Raw genomic sequence first — 20,626 nt, forward strand, 5'->3', positions numbered from 1 at the left:
CGGGGAAAACTGTTTCTCGCAACCTACTCTCTACACTGATAGAATTTTGTCCCAAAATTTATCCCGGAAATCGTGTTATCGTGGGACACGGCATTTAAAAAAATTTTACGAGGGGTTTTTGAAATGTTACCATACATTTTACTAGTACGCTAAAGTTTCAAAAACTCTCATAAAGTGCCCGTCTTTAAAGTGCGTTGTCCCACGATTACGCAATTTTCGGGGTAAATTGTAAGAGAAAATTCTCTCCGTGTGTAACGACTCTTCACCTTAGTCTCGCGCGTACAAATCCTAGATCGACGACCGATCTGGTCCAGATAACGCGGTCGAAGAACGCTCAAAATACCGGCTACGTCACATCGAGCCGCGCATTTCGTCCTACGTGGTACGGAGAGAGTAAATACGGCGAGAGACGCCGGCTCGAAAATCGTGGCGCGATATTACAGTTTCATCATGCGGAATTTCACGGCTCAGGGAGACCCGCCATAAATCCCCTTATTTATCGTCTGCCTTTTACATGCGAATACGAATCTGGTCCTGGTCGTAAGACGCCGAGAGAGACAGAGAGAGAGAGAGAGAGAGAGAGAGAGAGAGAGAGAGAGAAGGGGGGGGGATAGTCCAGCCGCGCGACCGATTGGATCTGTGGCATATCACGACCGGCGTCTTCGTGTAGCAGCGTCTTCTCGATTTATGTGCATACCTCGCATGGGGCGCCTTTAAGCGGCGAAACAAGTCTCGTATGTTTTACATACGTTCGCCTTAATTTACAGTTACATGCCGCAGACTCGGAACTGCAGCGCGACATAGGTACACCGGACAATCTCGTTGTTTTCAGCATTGAAACTGCGAATCCAAGCGATTTGTCTCGCGCCATTTTCGCGAGATTTTTGTTAACGTAATGGCAGCGTATTAGCGAACCGTGTCTACCGATCGGATAAAAAGCGTAACGTAACGGTGTCGTTTATTCTTCCCTTTTCAATTCTCGACCGTGTTGCTACCGCGTGAGAGGATCTTTCTCAAGATAGAAGCTGAAATCGCTCGACGAAGACGCGTGAAGACGCGCGCGGTAAAATCTCGTATAACGTTTCAATGCGCAAATCGAACGTTTGCATAACAGCCGACGTTTACGTCTACCGGCTGCGGGTTGGCGTATTTCCGCGTTGCTCTCTTCGGAAATAAGTGCGCGATGTAAACGGCAGCGAAATTACGCTCGATTACGCGATAGCCTTCTCATGAATGAGACGTACGTACTACACCGGGGACGCTCGCGCGGCGCGGCGTCCTGAGATCTCTCGTTCATCGGGCACGGCATCGTGGCACGTGCTCCGATCTGACATTTCTACGCGCGGTACACTACGGCGCGGCGATCCCGCACGATTTCCGACACGTGCGGAGAAAGCGGACAGATTAAGTACCGTACACGTTTTCTTTCGTTTCATCTGCTTCTCTAGGATATATTCCGGGTCATCGCTGAAAGTATCAATGAATTCCCGCGTCGAATTATAAGAAGCGCGACTTTCAAGATTGTGAGACTGATCGATCGCAAGTCACCGATCTGCCGATAATGACAACGAAAATGGAGGCGCTATCTATTCTTGCTACGGCGCGCGTGTCACTTTAAAAGATAAGCCGTACACGTAAGATAACAAGTCTTATGAAAGTCGTTCACTCAGCGAGTTGCGCAGTTGCAAAGTTGAATAAAACGGAGCGATCGAATGAAGTTTCGTTGCAACGAGGGTTTTTACGAATTATATAATACGATTTTTATAACGGATTTTACGAATCTCGCCGAATTTCCAGGGATCCGGGATTAGTATTGTTCAGCAGGGGACAGATAAAAGATGGTTTCTATCGACCCGGCGATTTAGCGACGAAGGCGGCTGAATCGAGCGAGGGGATCTCCGCAGAGTCGCAGACAATTGGTTACGGCCATTGTCTGCGATGCGCCGCGCGAAAGGCAAATGAATCTCCCCTCGCCATTCATCCCGGACGTTTAGTTCGCTCGTACTAGATGAGGCGCGCACTAGAGAAGGCTAGTACCAGCGGCGGCAATCTCGCCTATCTGCCTGTCTGCAGAGTCGCATGCGAGTGGCAGAATGAGAACGCGACGACCGACGTCGGAGGATGTGTGTACGCTAATCTGTCGCCGGGATCGTTGTCCCACGCAAGCCAGCGAAAGAAAGCGACTTGAAATTACTCTCGATTTCCCCACCAGCGTGTGACGACGCGTCGCTCCTCGTCGCGGTCGTGTCGTCTCAATTGCGCGTATCCGCCTGACTCGGAAAACCACTCGGGAAGCAGATCCCAGGGCGCAACCGTGGATTATATTCTCGTTCGCGGGAATCCTGGCGCCTCGAAGACGGCTCTTATCAGGATTGCATGCTACGCGTTTGCGTGCCGACGCCGCGTATCGAGGACTCGCGTAACGCTCGCGGGGCCCTATTCGTTTTATTCGCATGCGAATGAAAGTATCCAAGGTATCGCGGGATACTAGAGAGAGAGAGAGAGAGAGAGAAAGAGAGCGTAAAAGTGCCCGAGGTTTATACGATCCTGTTTGTGACGAGCGCTCGTTTGCGATACGAGCACGAATGATACAAGGAGGATCCCTGAATCCGTAATAATCAAGAAATAAAATTTGCGTAGCCGCGTGCAGCGTACGTCGTATTCACGGGAGTTATACCTTCGAGCTTTTAGAGTTTATTCAAAGCTCGTCCTAGTAAAATGAAATTTTAAATGATACTAAAGGTATAGAGGAACATTCTGACTCTTAATACGAGATAGCGGTGTTTCTACTAAATTAATAGACACTGTCTGTTGATTCCACTACGAATTTATTGTCCTTGGAGTGAAATCTCTGTTCAGCGGAAAATGCATTGTTAGATCGTGTAATCATTGCGAGAAAAGATTTGTGATTGCATCTGGGTGTTGTAAACCTGCTGTCTCATAGTAGAAGTTTATCTCGTAATACGGGATGTTCCTCTATAATAAACGTTATGTTATAATAGAATGTAAGAAATGTTTTAGTTTTTCATTCATCAATCTTGTACTATTCTGATTAATTTACGTATCACATATACGCAGGACAAGAAACGCATCAAGCGAAAACTGTGACAAGAGAAGCGCATTATTTCGTTAAGTGTAAATTGGAAGAACAAAGCGAGCGCTAAGAAAGCTTTTCGCATCTCTTCATATTTTCTAACTTTCCTACAGAGAATATACAGAGAAAAATTGATTTTATTTAGTTCTTCCGTGCTATCGGTGATTTCTGTTTCACTCCGCACTTTATTTTTATCGACGAATGCGAGGGAAACTCGGCAAAATAATTTTTCTACTTAAATAACTCACCCGAAGAGAATTTTCGAAGGGATCGCCCGCGATTCCCCATTCACGTTTTGCAATCCATTCTACATCGATATTTATCGGAGCGAAACAAGTTTTTCAGAGGGAATACGCGATATGCGTTTATCCGAGTGAAACGAGTTTCCAAAGAATAACTCGATATCGGAGTGGATAGGTAAAATAACGTTTGAGCGAAGGAGAGATCCTCTTCAGGATCTAGGTTGCGCGTGACTTTTCTTAACGACGTCGTTTCGTTGCGAAATGAAGCAGTTTATCCAAACGCTATATGACGCGTATGATCGTGATTAGAGCAACAGAATGCACCGGTTGAGAAATCTCCGACTGTTTCGAACTGATCCCGATGATCGTCGCGATAATCAGTGGAAACACGAAGCTGCTTTCTCGGGCTTATTTGATGGTCGTACTGTCTCTCAGCAATTATAACACGGCAAATACTCATTGGTCATGCTCCACTTTGTTGTTGCGTAATCTATGAGCTAACGAACATTCGGGACGGGGTAATGGACTGATAGTCCTTCACAGGGAAACAATAGATTTAGAAAGTTTTTGTAGAAATTATATAGCACTCAAAGCTTTTTTAGGCAAATCGAATGTATGCGTAATAAGTTTTTAAGTGAATCCTCAACACATGCTTTACATCCTATGTTTTCGACTATCTTTGTTTGTAGACGCGTGTATTGAAACACAAATTGTCTACGTAGTTCTCAGTTATTACTTAATTTAGTAATTAAATTATAGTTGAACTGTATTGACTACATTAACGTTTTTCGTGCTGCAAATTATATCCAAGAGTCTAGTAACCTACATTTTTTTTATTTAAATGTAAAGAAGATCAAGGTTCTAATAAGTCAGACGTTACCTAATGCGGTTTATTATCCTTGATAGAAGGGAGTCGCGCAATTTATTATCCTTGTAAGAAATGTATGACAGCGTCACGAATGTTCCGGAGACTTGCGAGCTGGTATTGCATAAATCAATCACGCAAGAAACAAACGTGATCAAGATAGTTAAAGATCAAGGATCAGAATTTGTTAGCTGATCACGATTTCCGAGAGATGAATATTATTAGCTAATGACGGCTCCGCGCAATTATTCCGGTTAGATTCGTTATGTCGAAATATTATTTCGAAATATCAAATTTATTTTAATATACAAATTATTCGAAATCTCTAATAGCTTTATATATATCTCTCTCTCATAACAGTTACACATATTATAAAATATTAATAATTATTATCAAAAGCATGAATATTCGCAATTCATTTTTACGGAAAATTTCAACAAGATTAAATTAAAGTTTGTTTAGCATATTAAATATTATTATTTTATAGCCATTCGCGGAACATAAATAAAACGACAAATGTGCCATTAATATTCCTTGCAACCTACTGCAAATTTCAAAGACGCGTGCATCAGAATTTCATAACAAGTTTTATATCGTGTAGAAATAGTAATTTCTGTCACCGATTTGTTACGATGATCGAGGACCACGAGACGGTGATGACCGTTCAAACATTTGTATCGATTATATTGTTTGTTCGAGTGTGATAAAGCACATCTCTCCCTCCGGGGAAACTCTAACTACGTAGGAAGTTAACGAGTCGATAAACCAAGAGATTTACAACTTTATTACTTCCCCAACGTCCGGCCCGTATTCGAGCGCGAGAAATTAGCTTATAATCCTACGCTATGATATCGTTAGAAACGTACGCGCGTAATCAAGGTACGTCGACAACTGCAAGACGGTCCATTCTTCGCTTCAGACATTACCATCTGCCTCTGCGTTCGCCTACGAATTGATTTCATCAATCCCACTTCAATGGAATACCTACATTATTGTTCGCGATAGTGGTATTTTGTCTCGAAATCAAATGATAATTTAAACACGAGTATAAACGTGGTTTAAACATTAAATAGTTAATTAAATAAATTACTTTTCATTTCTCCTCTGTTTTTACTATTAAGCTATTTACAGCGTCCACCTGTTTTTTCTCGATTAATCTATATTAGATATTCAACGATTTGATACACCAATGCCTGGCCAATGCCTGTCCATCCATCGGTGATTTGTTAGTAGAAAAATCGAAAATTCCGCGGGCTATTATGAGGCAGCTCGTATAATTCGTGAATACCGAAATGTACAAACTCGTTGACGATTCAAGCGATATCCGTCGGTAGTCAGTAAGCAAGATTAATTCACGAATAATTTTCCATAAACGATAGCGCGATCGCGAACATTCGAGGACTTCGGTCACGAGAAAGTGATGATGCTCGTCACCCGACGATTGGCTACGACTGCCCGATCGAGCGTTGTAGACCAGCATGAAAATCGGTTATAATTTACATCGCAAACAATTCCAGCGATTCATGCCTACTGCTGATTCCGATTTAATCTCGCGACGCAATAATGGAAATTTATCGGTTCGTTAACCAATTGACCCGAATGTACGCGAGATTAACTAACGATCGATCGAGTGATCGTTTCTCAATGATTAAGACTGGAGAGATGTACATTATCTGATAATTAATGCTGTCTGTCAAACGTGTTTAATGGATGCGTTCTTTGACATCATTCGTACTCGAGAGGAAATCAGAAATCAGAAAATTATTTTGCTTTATCTATTACATAATCAATTGATCGGTCAACGTATATCGAAACGTATCGTTGGTTAACAAGGCTACGAAAGATTAAACAATATTGGCGCTTTATAAAAATATACCAATACACCAATACACCAATACACCAATAATTAATCGCAAAATAAGTATGAGTGATTAATAACTATTATTTATTAAATTAAATGAGCTTAAAGTGGGCGTGGTATGTTACGTGACAAATACTTTATACGGCTCTTATATCCTTTATTCCTTCGAATTGTGATTTCACGTGAGAGCCTTACGAATTTTATTGTTTGATTTTTTTTTATGTTTTTTACGTATATACGAAAAATTACGTGTTGTCCGAGAGACAATTATCACCTGTAAATCTCGTGATAAAACAGCAATTTATAATTCTTACCACTCGTCATTCCAGTTCCTTTAACTGTAGAAATTATACCCGCTCCGACAAATAGTCCTCAATATACTCGGCAGTCATTAATCACAAGATAGTTAATAGTGCGCGCGCACGTAATTGCTAATTAATCGTAGAGAACGATCGTGTTCGATATCTCGTATTTGTTGCGATTGCGTCTTGATGGGTAGTGCGAGATAACACGAAGCGGTTCGCACTGCTACCTACTCGCAATCAGTCGAGCATCGCCGTGCGAATGATAATGCGACGACCTTGTGTACGCAACAGCGTACTGTACGTCGTGTACAAAAATAACTCACGTCGAGCGCAAGCCAACTTGTTGACGTTTTAATATTTAATTGCTTTATACAATATATCCACGCTATATTCAGTGCATTTCAAATAAATTTTTAATGAGTGAGCTATCACCGCGTGTAAAGTCATCATTTATGCGGCACATAAATTTTACATGATTTAAAACGAAAAAGTATTGTATATTACGTAAATTAATTATTATTATGTTCATATTATTTCTGACACTATTTGGGATTTTAAAAGAAATAAAATTATATAATTTTAATTACCTTATAAAAAGGAAATTAAATTAAATTGTCAAGAAACAAATAGGTTTTCCCTTAATTTATTAAAATTATATATGTTCTCTTCTCTGAAATTAAAAGTTTTTTAAGGTAAAAATTATAAATATAAAAATGTATAAACGTACAAATTTTGTAATTTAATATAATAATTATAGAATACTAACTTATATATTTTTTCAACCACAAGATAAATTTTCCCATATTATCAGAAACTAAAAAATTAGTTTCTGATAATATGGGAGTAAAAAATTAGTTTTACACCTAAAAGATACAGCTAAAAATAATAATTTTTATCAAAGAGAAAATATTGTTTTTAACAAAATCAGCGATATTGCAAAAATTAATCTTTTTGCCGTAAGAATCAATAACAAATGTCAAATTAGTACTTATACATTTAATATTTGTTATTCGAACGAGCTAACTCAATGCTGTGATGTTTATGCGACTTTTGTCAATCTAAATCATCTTTAAAATTATCACGATCTCAATGTTCCCATGTAAGAATATTTATTTCTAAGTAATTTTTATTTCAAATTTTGTTATCTAATTTTTACTATTATAAATGTAAGTAATTTTTATTTTTACATCTCATATAAACCTCTACATCATACGGACAGCTTACTTTTATATCACGGCTTTTATATTTGACGACGGGAACAGCTTGACTTATGAATTTGCTGGTACATACAAGCTCATGCACTCCTTATGTTCTCTCTCTCTCTCTCTCCCCTCTCCCCCCTCTCGAACAACAACCATTTTCGCTATTAAATATTCTTACTCGATAAAGACCTGGAATTAGGTCGAAACATCGTAAATAAATTATTGAAGCTTTACCAGTCTGGTCGTACAAGCTTTGCACTTTTGTTTTATTTTTACTCCCCAAATGTGCTAAAATATTTATGGTACCTTAACCTCCGATGAGAAACATAATAGTAAAATATTCAATTTGTGGTACGGGGTCTAACTAGCAGGCTCACGTTGGGTCAAATCCGATCTGCTCATGTTCATTCGCCATTAATCATGCACTGTGATTCATGAATGATTGAATATCCGCGAAACAGAGACGACTGCGAGAAAGTGAGTGAATCCGTCTGGCAGTCCGTCCCCTCGATTTCTCCGCGAGTGCCGGCCGCTGCTGATGGAAATGACGCCATCTCTCATTACAGCCATTCATGTCCCTCGTAATAATTACGCTACTATACGAGTAGTCACGCGTCTGGCATTTCTGTCGTATCCCACATGCAGCTGGCCGACACTTGTTTTCGTGGACGACGTACGCCTAATTGGGGAGATAATTACTGCTGTACAGCGGCGGGGCGAGTTTCGGACATGTCAGAACGAGCATGCCATTCTCCCATTGGCTCTCACCCTGACACGATTAGGGCAATTTATCAATTAATTCATTCGAGGATTCCACGACAATCCGTTGATCCTTCTCTTACTCTCTTTCGACGAGCAACAAGACACACATTCGTGTGAGTACGATACGAAAATCTCAAACATGACAAACTCAATAATCATACACGGAGAGGATTTTCTCTTAAAATTTATCCTGAAAATCTTGTAACCGTGGGACAACACGGCATTTTGATGAATTTTATAAGTTTAAAAAAATTATTTTACCTTTACTAGTAATTGTACTTAGTATACATGTCATTAGTAAAATGTATGGTGAAATTTCAGGAAATTCTCACAGAGTTCTTTAAAATGCCATGTTGTCCCACGATTACAGGACTTTCAGGGTAAAGAGTGAGAACAAGATCGGCCCCATTTTAGTCACAAAATAGGTACCAAACGAAAGGTCTCGTCAAGATGATCGCAGACGTGTCAGTCTCAGAGTGTACCTATTTAACGTTCCAGAGATATCGAGCTCCAAAAAATTCTCAGAACGTAAGCGATAAAGCCGCCTGGACAGACACCAACCATTTGTTTGGAATGGAATGGAACCTTTGGAGCCCGATATCTCTGGAACGTTAAATAGGTACACTCTCAGACTGATATACATCTGTAATCAGCTTGACGAGACCTTTCGTTTGGTATCTACTTTGCGACCAAAATCGAATGCGAAAAAAAATGGAGCCATTTGCCTATGGACACTTGTTCTCACTCTTTTAAGAGAAAATTCTCTCCGTGTAATAAAAGCAAATATAATAAATATCTATTCCGAACTAATAATTAAGTTTTCTTTAAACCTGTAACTATTTAGCTATTGCAAAATGATGCGAAAAATTCGACAGCGTAGATTAACGGAGGTGTGAGCGTGTAAATAAAAATGACCTGTGCTTCGAAAGACTGAGATTAGGGTATACGTGCGGTATTTAATCACGTGCGTTAAGTGGTATGTAATTAGCGCAAACGGGGGAGACACACGTTACCGCAAAGTTGCATTAATCTCGGCACGCATCGCGTCGCGTCACCCGCGTAGCAATTGCAGTAGCAGCGACGCTGTTCAAACCGACGTCGCTGTCATACTCCGGCGACGTTAGCCTTAATTCGCACGTCTTCCCGACATTCCCTTCTTGTCACGTAAAATATTAAGATGCGAAATATCTCGGATATCTCGCGACGCTGCGTATAACAAGGAGACAGAGCGCTACTCCTCCGGATATTTGCAGCGTTTTAAATTAAAGTCCCAGAAAAGTAGGACGCAGAGATAAAAGTGTGAAGCGTGCGCGAATGTGCAGGACGTATAAAAAGATTGATGCTATTTACGAGATACATCGCTATTTCCTTCCAGCGGCTTAATAAATATACATGAGGTGTACTTTGATTTTCGGTTGAATATTTTTAAAACGACTCGGCAGCGGTAGTTTAGGTACGAGAAAAAAATTAAACAATGCGACGAGCATTTAAGTTACAGTGTTATCTAATCACTTAAGTAAACTGCCTGTACGATCCGACTGTCACGACGTGACGTTATCTCGGCGATGCGTTTGGTACATTGAATAAATGCGCAACTCCACCTCGCAGCGTTTCATTAACAAAACCTGACTTGCCTGGTTCTCTCTCTCTCTCTCTCTCTTTCTCTCTCGTCTTTTGTCCTCATTACATGCTTCCCTGTAACGCGGAGGACTTTCACGAGTCCATAGACATGTTAACCATTGGGAACTCCGAAGTTTCCCGGTGCGTCACGCGCGGAATTCTCGCCGGTCGTTGCATCGTTCAACCGCATTTCCGCGGCGCAAATGCATTCCGCGTGCACATGCACCGGTAGCTAAGGGGTACGTTACGGTGCCTAACAGAGGGACATAACGTAGGGAATGCAATGGAGCATCGAGGTGGAAAAGACAATGCGGTAGATAGCGCGGAATGACAGAAGGTAGGGAGACAGTGAGAAAGGGAAGGAGAGAGCCGAGATGGATGATAAAGCTAAAATACGGGGGGAGAGAGAGAGAGAGAGAGCGCGCGCGAGAAATAGACGAAAGACGTCCTGCTAAAGTCGTGCCGATGGATCCCGTTGTCGTTTGTATGTACTCGCATTTATTGTGCCGTCACGACTCTCCGCTTGGAGAGACGGCGCGAAGGAGAGGCTGCTGCCAAGAGAGCGGAGGAGAGTTTCACGCAACAGGCATGGGAGATATCCGGGAAGGGTGTCACGAGCAGAGAGACGCGTCTGAACATCTCTCGTCATTCCAGGGACGGCTTTGCGCACGAGCGAGACGCATCGCCGCACCTAAAATAACATTCTAAAATGTTGAAACATCGCAGCCGCATAATAACCTCAAGTAAAGAGCGAGAAAATTATCGAGAAGCACTTACTTACAATTATTGATAATGTAATAAATAAAATTTCCCGAATAAAAAGTTGAAAATTATTTCTAGCATGCTTTCGTAATCATAAACGCGCTACAAATTTTATAAATGTTACGCAGAATCAACCAAGACTTGGATAATCCCGCGTCATGCTTCGCTTGTCTGTTTCTCGAGAAAGGCGGCCGGGAATCAGTTAAACCGCGATTAGAGTTAACCGATATTTATGGTTATTCCGCGAAACAAAGGTTCGCCGAATTTCCGCGCGGCTCGCGAAAGAAAGCAATTAATCGTACGGCTAATCAAAACGAATGACCCACGGAAGAGCGGCGCTCTAACCCGGACAGGCCGACAATAGGGCCGACAAGGCCTCCGGGTTACCTACTTTTAATTGCGAGCACGTTTTACGCTCGACGGAGCGCGCGCCGCCGCACCGGACGAGCTATAAATTTCCAGCCCGAGCGTGTATCCCCGCCGCAACCACAAAACTAATTAGTCCGGCAGTAATTAATCTTTCATCCAAAGCCGGGCGACGCATCTGTCTATCGTCTCGCGAGTGTGCCGAAGCATTCGCTGCGCGATTTCGTATCTCCTCGAAACGATCGCTCGGAGCCTATTTAGAATCGTTTCTCGATATTGCGATATCGTGCCGATATTGCCTCGACACCGCGCGTTTCTCTAAGAACCACTTAGGCGGACCACAACGTTCGATATCAATAATATTTCAATTATTGCGATATGATCTCTTTGGATATCGCCTTAACACGTTCGCTATCAAGTCACATGTGCGTGACGCACCAATTTCTCGAAAGACTGATGTTGGATATGTGTGCCATGATTACAAATTTTTTAGAATACGTAATCAGTATTTTTGTAATACCAGCTGACCTCTTTAACACATTCTGTGCGCCAACAATTGCAACGTGCGCTACGTTGAGTAAAACTATTCAAAATAGTTCATATTCAAGTAGCGAAGATTTTTCCAATCGTGGTAGGAAGCATGTTAAAGCCACGCCTCCTCTTAAGGTTCGTTTAGCTTAAATGGGTTTTCACTCACGAGTGAATTTGTCTCGAGCCTCTAATGATGCGTAATTACGAAAGCGTTGTCGACTTCCACCGGATTGCCCATGACGACTCCTCGTCCGGTTGCATCCTGCGCGGAATTTTACCCGCAATTAACCCGACACCGTCGCGTCGCGAATGTCCTTTAAGTGCATTCCGCGTTGTTTATTCGCCCCTTAATTGACGCAACGCGATAAGATACGCTATCGTCGTCCCACTTTCTAATGCTTTTCGCAATCGCACCGTGGACGCTTACGTAATCTGCCATCTGGGACAAAAAGTCTGGACGTGTTTGCTAAATTTCAGCGGAGCGAAATTTTTCCGTGTCAGCAGATTGAAAAATCGAAGCAAGGACGATACATACGTTTCACATTATTACATGAGTAAAAACAAACGTAATTTTATATATTCCATTCGCTGAATTTAGTAGCCATTTCAGGGGAGTTTTTTTTTATATCAAATTTTGATAAATTTGAGTTTTATCAAATGTAAAACTAAAAATAAGCGTAATTCATTTAAGTACATTTTGACGCTTAGTCTTCGGTCTTTATCGGAGTTTTTTATTATACATATAGGAAAATTAATAAACAATACAAGCCAATTCAAATTAGAGAAATTTATTGCGAAAAATATGTCCTCAGCCAGGGTTTGATAATATTTTTTGCAATAAATTTCTTTAATTTAAATTGGCTAGTTGTGTCGTTTATTAATTACTTACTGGCGACAACAAGTCTTTATTCTTGTTTTTTTATTATATCTTTGAATAGTTTTTTTCAAACATTATAATTCTTCGCGTGTTTTTAGTGATATCTAGAGAATCACTTGAGCACTTTAATTAAATTAAAATCGCGATTATATCAGTTAATAAGTAACGTACGTCAATAAATTAATAATTTACATAACATGCAACTTTATTATTCGCAATTTCTTATTGATGCCAATTAAGAATTTAACGCAAAAAGAAATCTATTAAAAGTGGCAGGAGAATTATGGAATCCTGGAATACTTTTACCCGAGAAGAAAGGAAGTCTCACAAGCACGTCTACCGCCGCCGCGTTGCAATCCAATTAATCCACTTGATAATTATTTTCTACCGCCCAAGCGTGCGCGCCGACTCCGTGAGAATACGGAGCGGCGGCGTGCGATCGTAATTATCTGCAGTTTATCTAGGAGCAAAACGAAGCTGAGCTCTCTTATCGCGGAACAATGGCACATCCCCCGCCGCAACGTGGACAATGCACTTCCGGTGTGCGTTTCACGCACGCGGGGACATGGACCGGCTCGCGTTTCAATTTGTACGTTGCGCCCACCGTGATATCTCATCACGCACATATGACACTGATGCCCGGTGGTAGACCGATAGATGCGGGTCGATTGTGAAAGGAAGAGTTCACTTCTCTACCAGTATCCTCGATTTTTTTGTATTTTCCTTCCACGAACCCGATACGAGCGCGTATTAAATTTACATAAATCAATATTAACCCGCCATTTACAACGCGGAATTTTGTCTAGCGCGATGTCAGAGATAAATTATTTCACTGGACTTTCTCGTTCGACTTTTCCACGATTAAGATGGTGTTTTTGTTAAATTGTACGTTGTAGTAATAGTTGCGTGTGGCGATCGTGACGCAGAGAGTTGAGCGCTGCCCTAGCGAGCCAAAGTTCCAATTATTTAATTGATTCAAACCCGACTATAGAAATTGTCGGTTTTTATTCGATCATCACCTCTGGGAAAGAAGTAAACCTGCCAAAAGTATTTTATCCACACTATATACGTATGTAGAGAAGAGTCCAATGCTCAAAAATCGAGCAGGAAATGCCTCTCGTGAACAGGCACTCGTCCACACGCACTGATTACATTTCTCGAACGCAGAGTATCCATTTGAACTTTCAGATCTTTTTTCCTTTGTTAGTTAATTTGAGTTTGTAATATTTTTCTTTCTGCTTGATTTCGTTAGATTTTAAGCTGTCGTTGTAACAAAGTTTACTCCCATTTAATTTAATTGTTAAGAAAAACATTCAATTAATTTTGCTATGTTTGTATCCTATAGTTGCATTTTAATGAAAAGAGCTTCTATTATTTTTGGTAGCTTTTAAAATATATTTGGTTGATGTGTTTTTCTAGCTTATCGACCAAAATTTAAAACTCTCATTATTTAGTGGAAGCAGTGTAGCGCGCGTCTAAAATGTGTATCTCAAAAGTGTATAAAGTACAAACGAAAACTGAGAAAGAGAGAGAAAGGTAAAAAAGAATTTATTCGTTATGAGACGCACAAATGGGTGCATCCCTACACGTTTCATTGGGGAAATAAATTTTTATTGGCGTTTCTCTATTCGCCCGTTAAGGGTTAACAAGATTGGATCAGCGGTGATGCGTCAGCAGCGATCGTGAGTAACGGAGGAATGCGCTCGTCAAGTGCCAGGGAATCGTTGACACGATCGCGCATCGGAGCGTCACCATCAATGAACGAGAAGGGAGACGAGGTCGTCGTCATCGTCGCTAACCTGTAGTAGAAATTCTTCCTAGAACCGAACCGATGACATACAGATAGAGATTAGTCATCCGGCCGATTCATTAATGCCGCGCCAATCGAATTAAGGCCGGGCTTTTCTCGCGGGCATTAAGTAGGTCGACCCTGGATACTGGTGGCTGATTAGCTCTCTCACGGTGCCGGCTGCTAGCGTCTCTTTCCCTCTGCCCTCCCCCCCCCCTCTCTCTGTCTCTCTGTCTCTCTTGCGTCATCGTAGTATCGAAGTCGACGACCTAGTTTTTCTCACCTCTGAGGTCAGGCGTTGGAGAAGAGCAAGGGGGTCCTCCACCCCTGCGAACGCTCTGGTTCGCTTACATCGTACTTCGCTTACTCGTGTCCCACGTAGAATTTTACCCACCGGGCTTTATCATCTCGCAAATATTATATTCATTTTGTGCAATATTATGTGTAACAACAAATATGTACAAACAATTTGCAATATCTTTTATATAACATTGTACGCTAATGTTGAACGAAACTTAATTTTTTTATATAATCGGTATGTTTTATTGAACTGTATTGAATTCTAGGATTCTATTGAGTTCCTGTCATGACTGCTTTTATTAAAATGACTTTCTATGGGTCTTCTGCGTGTTATTAGCATAAACTTTGAACGTAAAGTGATATAATTACGGGTGCAAATAGATTGAACTGTACCGTGATTTTATAGCTTTCGGTCTCGCCCCGACGAGTTCATTTCCGAATGACAATCGAAATTTCTAGTACAGCTTAATAAAACGGGTCGCCGATATTTATAGGATGGTACCAGGGCGCTCGCACAATCCAGGGTGTACCAGAAATCGATGAGCTTTCGTGCGCGCTCGCAGAAGGCAAGCAGTTTCCCTTCCCTCCGCAAAATAATGAATTCCCTCCTGATGTATTTCAATGTTGCGTAATGAATATTATGTTGCATAATGAATATATGAATATAATAAATTCCGTACATGTTTCCGTCTGTAAAAGAGCATCGCGTAATATAATAGAAAGAAAAATTACAAATTTGTAATTCTTTTAGTTCCATTTGACGAGCTTCTCACAAACTACCCCTTTCATAAACGATGATATTTAATTACTTTAAGGATCAATTAAAAATTACTAATATTAACACAACGAGATCAATCTCTTTCAATAAACACAGCTGCCACCTACGGAACTGTCGATCTTTCATTTATATCGTTTCCTCTTTCTTTTATTTCCAGAACACAATGAACGGACCAGTTTATGCGTCATCTTGTCCCGCATTGCAGTCGAATCTGTCGCTACACAGCTCATCCTATTACAGCGAATATAGCGGCACCACGCGAAGACGGCTATCCTCAACGGGCGAGGCGGATACTTCCGCAACGTCGAGTTACGAGGGTAGTGACAGCTCCGAGAACAGCGACGAGTCTCGTCTGGATCCGGTTAGCCAGATGGAACGAGAACAGCTCGAGACTTTCTTCCGCGGATTAAAATCGCAGGTGAGCTTCGTACGAAACGCGATGAAAACTACGCGCGCAATAAACATGCCAATTAAAACCTAAGCGGATTTATAAAAGAGATTTATCGCGCATTGTGCCACATAATTGTCCTAGCCCCAAATTCATGTGGTAAGTCGTTTAAGGGATAACGTCTGGCGTTTCGTGTTACGCAGGTATTCGTCTGCGAATCACTGGCGAACCTGTATCTCGGTAGCGCCTCTCAGACAGAGAGGTGGGAGCTCCGTTTCACCGGAATTCCCGTGGTGGTCCTTGATCTTGGGGAGACACGATCAAGATCCAAGAGGCGGATCCAGATCTTACTGGCTGAACGCGGTACTTGCTTCACTCTCTGGCGCGAAACTATCGACAACCTCTCATCGTACAAGGTAGAGTGTCATCGTTGATTATTCAGGCTCTCCGCAACCCTCTCTCTATCAATATGTTTTCAAAACGGGAATTATTACGGATGTATTGTTGCGCGAAATGTATGCGACATCCGATATTAATTAGCAGCGACAGATAATTAGTATTTATTCTCAGGATGCAATGTACAATAGAATTCAAGACGCGACGTTAATGGCAGATTGCAGCCATAAATAATTCATTTACGCGTTCGAGCTTCTTGTTTATCTCGTTAAATAGATTACGGCGCGCTGCATTACAAAGCGGATTAAATTTCAACACCGGACACTTAACACCGTTTTGAATTTCTCCCTTGTGCTTGCCAGACGAAATAAAACGCAAGTGGTCTGGCGTGATATGAATCGCGCAAGTATTTATTTAAATGTTGAAAGTGACTTTAAAAAGATCGCTCGTCGTGGAAAAAATACGACTTGCACTGTATTCTACAAAGCCATCGAAATGTTTACAGGTGTCGGGGCCAGCCTTCCACACGATGTGTCTCTCGTCGGACCACACGCGCCTGGCCGGGCTCAGCTTCGACAATTCAAAGGCAGCGAACGATTTGTGGCAGCACATAGAGCGTCTCGTGTCCTGCCCGGAGAACATCAGTCTGTCGGCGCCGGGTAAGAAGAAGAAGAAACCAGTGCAGAAGAAGGTGGTGCTGCCGGCGAAGAGCAACATCAGTCAGCCGTGCCAGTTCCAGCACGTGACCAGCGTGGACGCGGCCGATCGTTCGCGTTACTTCTCGCTGCAGACGCTGGTGCCGGCGCTGAGCGAGCTGGAGAGCTCGCTGGAGGCGAACTTCTGAGACAAGCCCAACGTCTCCAAGCTCTCATAGGGTCGGCGCAGCGCGACGCCCGACCCCCGCCTTCTTCCCCGGAAATAATTGCACCGAGGAGGAAGGATCCGGTTAATGTCGCGTGCGAGAGAAAACAGATGAAGTCTAGGGAACTCGCACACGGGCGTCTCGGATCGCGAATACGTCGAGAGCCGTTCGAAGGGAGGTGAACGCTAGAAGGCGACACCGTGGATTCCATCGGAAATCCTTTTATCTTCTTGCTCTTCCTCCGAAGTAGTTGTAGATGGTCTAAGAGCCAAGTCGGAGAGGAGATATATCGACGAAGCTTTAACGACGACAAAAAGAGAGGGCGGATACTTTTCTCCAAGAGCCCTCGCGGCTCCCGTAGTTTTACTCGGATTCATCTTTATCTTCTCTCGTGTCCCTCCTGATATAATCAGCCAACTAGTTGGTAAGAGTTAACGGTTAAGTAAGAGGCGCTGAATTCCGATTCCGCGCACTATCCTTGTTTCTCGCGCATCGACCAGCGTCGTTCCGGAACGAGAAGCTGAACCCGAGGGGCCTCGAAGAGACAAAGAAGCGCGGGGCGATCGTGACGCGACAGGAGGAAGGAGGTTCGTGTCTTCTCCGAAATAGACTAATCCGTTAGCGTCATGCGCGCAGAGTACGAGATCGTCCGCGGGCCAAGGCGGAACATTCATCAATCCTTCTAAGCACTCTCGAGAGCGACTGCGATTGATGTCCGCGAATCCTGGCTGCAGCCCCGGGCGAAACAGAAAGTATCCCCGAGGCTCTCTGGTGAGACTCTCCGCGTCGCGCACCGTTCCACTCTGCTTCTCTTCGAGGAGTCCTTCGAGTCGTAACTATCGATGTCGTGAGATTTATTATAGACGCAAAGAAAGTCTCTATCAAACGTTACGGCGATAAATGATCTATACGTGATAAACGTTCTCGTCCGGAGAACGCTTTTGATAGATTATTTCATTATCATCAATGCAACCGCCCGAGTATACGGCGTGAAACTTTTTCATTTCCGGATGAAGTAGGAAGAGAAATCCAATCAAGGTAAAAATTGAAGGTGATGATGTAAATGATAGAAATAAAGATTCATGTTTTAATTACGTATACAAGGCACCTTTACCGCCTTTTAATTTCGTGTAAAATAGAGAAATTTTCGTTTATATATCCTTACTTCGCGCGTACGACGATTCCACGCGTACGTATTTTAATGGATCTTTAGAGATTCAAAAGAGCAGGACGGCCGACCGTCTTATCGCATTTTGCAATTCGAATGCGGCGATGTAATGTGAGGGGAAGAACAAGCGCTTTCGTAATGGAATGTCAAAGACGCGAAACCTTGACACGAAAACCAAACAGCGAAACATGCGATTAGAAAGAATCATGCAAATATATGCAAAATATATTTCCGGGGGCATCGTATCGGTTGTATACACATTGTTGCTATTCACTGCGGAAAGAACGCTTTCTCCCCGGCGAGAACAACCCGTACGGTTGTTCCGTACGGTTTGTAATTAAAGGCGCGCGCACTGCCGCGGTGAAAACAGCATCAAAGAGGCATTCAAAGTACACGATGTGAATAATTGCGACGAAATCGTGGCTACGACGAAATTAAGTTCCATGCTTTCCCGACTGCATTCACCGTAAAATGCCAATAACTTCACGAGGAAAGACTTGAAAATGGAATAGCAATTATTTTCAATTGAAAGGAAAATCTACTTGCTTTACTGTTGATAAAGGAAAGGCCTGCCAATTTAACACACGTCGCAGCAATGCGACTTACTGTAGTAATTCAAATGATGTTAGACAAGACGTTAGAGAAAAACAATTGACACCATCGAAAAACAAGAAGCCAATTCTTCATAACGTAGAATGTTGACATAAAATGTCGTTGACTTAAAAATGTTAACACGAAACCATAAATTCCTTGACGTCTCTATGTTGTGGATTCATAATTATAAGTACGCAAGATTGATGTGCGATTTCGGTAAGCGATAGAAGTCGATAAATCAAAGAACGAAATACTGCCGAACATTTCAAATGCAAAATAAATTAAGATTGAGAGCGACGGCGAATACTGGAAACAAACATTGTGCCAAAACGTACTTGAACCAAGAGAGCTGGTTTTAATTAACTGATATTTCAGTATCATGCGCTTCCACTTCACACAAGACTTGAAAAGCCAGTCCGCAATGCAATTAAGATTATTACAACAAACTGACCAGCGTGTTTCCAGTAAGCTCGTGACGCTCGCGTAACACATTACGATGTTAATTAGATTACTAATTAGATAGAATTAGTCGAATTGACGTGTCCATCTATATCGAATCCTACTTCCTACTCCTCGAGTCGTTAATGTGTCTGTAGATTTCGGTAGAAATTCTCGATCTTGTTGTCGACAACGTGTACGCTCGATAAAATGTTAAGCTATGAAAATCAACAATCATCAATTCTATCCAAGTGAAATAATATTAAAGAATTGATATTCAAATAGACATTCTTGGGTCAAACTGGGACGTTCTACATCGCAGTAAAAATATTATCCTCGCAAGGATAATTTAACTCGACATCTCGAACCCGTAACTCTTCGTAAATATTGTCTTAGCACAATCGGTCTTTTTAATTTCGTGAAATTTCTTTTCGATCTTTCTTTCGTATTATTTCACTTAGACGTACTTGGTCCATAACTGAAAACGGAGATGAGTATTCTTCCCGAGAAGGTCGCGCGCGAGAATGTCGTTTTACGACGTTCGTAAGAAGACTGGTTTCACCATTCCGCGAGTGTAGGCACAGTTTAACAATAGGTACCTATGTAGTAATAGTGGTCATTAAGACGGCTTGATTTTAACCTTAGGATCATCATCAGCGAACGTCTCTTCAGCGTCATCCTCGTTTATATCGCTTCGAAACTTCCGTTTCGCTGGGCGGAGAAACGCGCACGCGTGTTTCGCTTTATATCCATTGCGAATCAAACCTTTAGCGACTAAGATTTTAATTAGCGTGTCAGTACATCTAAGTTAGGCTCGCCCGGAGGAATCTTTTACCATATTATCCGAGATGTATGTAATGCTTTCCGCGGGATTTATACGCACACTTTGGTCATGTGAGTCGTAAGTTTCTTTTAGGAGAAGTTCTGGGCGAATATTCTAGGCATTTAAATAGATACAGTAACTTCGAATTAATACTAATTTCATTATCTACGACTGTGATATAAATATATGTATTTGTATCGTTACGTTTCGTAACATATATCCGCATTAATCAATCACTTGGAGACATAAGTTTATGAATATCCAATGTAATGATAATTATTGTGCTAATAAATAGTAACTTCATGAAACAAAATAATGGTCTGAATTTACTGGATTTACGACCTTTTAAATTATTGAAGAAATAAAAAGAATTTTATGTAAGAGTAGCTTCTATAATTATTATTACTGTGACTGATAATAATCTCCAAATTAATTAAAAACTTATTTTCCATATTTTTTTCAATTACACGTATTTGAATTAACTATATTCCCTCTATCTCTTTATTTTATAATTAAAAAGAGATGTGGGAAAAAGATTGTAGAATAAATCGTAAGTGGAAATAAAGCAAAACAAATAAGAGTATAAGTGTTATACCAAAAAGA

General features: G+C 41.6%; 1 protein-coding gene across 4 annotated transcripts in view; it reads left to right on the plus strand.

The window, feature by feature from the left end:
* The window catches only part of LOC105559343, a 63,553-nt gene extending 43,217 nt beyond the window's left edge, over positions 1–20,336 (plus strand). For all 4 annotated transcript variants that reach the window (XM_012007555.1, XM_012007556.1, XM_012007558.1 and 1 more), the window contains 3 exons: positions 15,512–15,772; positions 15,946–16,158; positions 16,644–20,336. In XM_012007555.1, coding sequence (XP_011862945.1) covers positions 15,512–15,772; positions 15,946–16,158; positions 16,644–16,982 — 813 coding nt within the window. In that variant the 3' untranslated portion in view covers positions 16,983–20,336. The remainder of the gene's footprint in view (positions 1–15,511; positions 15,773–15,945; positions 16,159–16,643) is intronic.
* The last annotated feature ends 290 nt before the right edge of the window (positions 20,337–20,626 follow it).

The sequence above is a fragment of the Vollenhovia emeryi genome, unplaced genomic scaffold (assembly GCF_000949405.1).
Source record: "Vollenhovia emeryi isolate VEMERY1.0 unplaced genomic scaffold, V.emery_V1.0 DF939280.1, whole genome shotgun sequence".
In the NCBI taxonomy this organism is placed as follows: Eukaryota; Metazoa; Arthropoda; class Insecta; order Hymenoptera; family Formicidae; genus Vollenhovia; species Vollenhovia emeryi.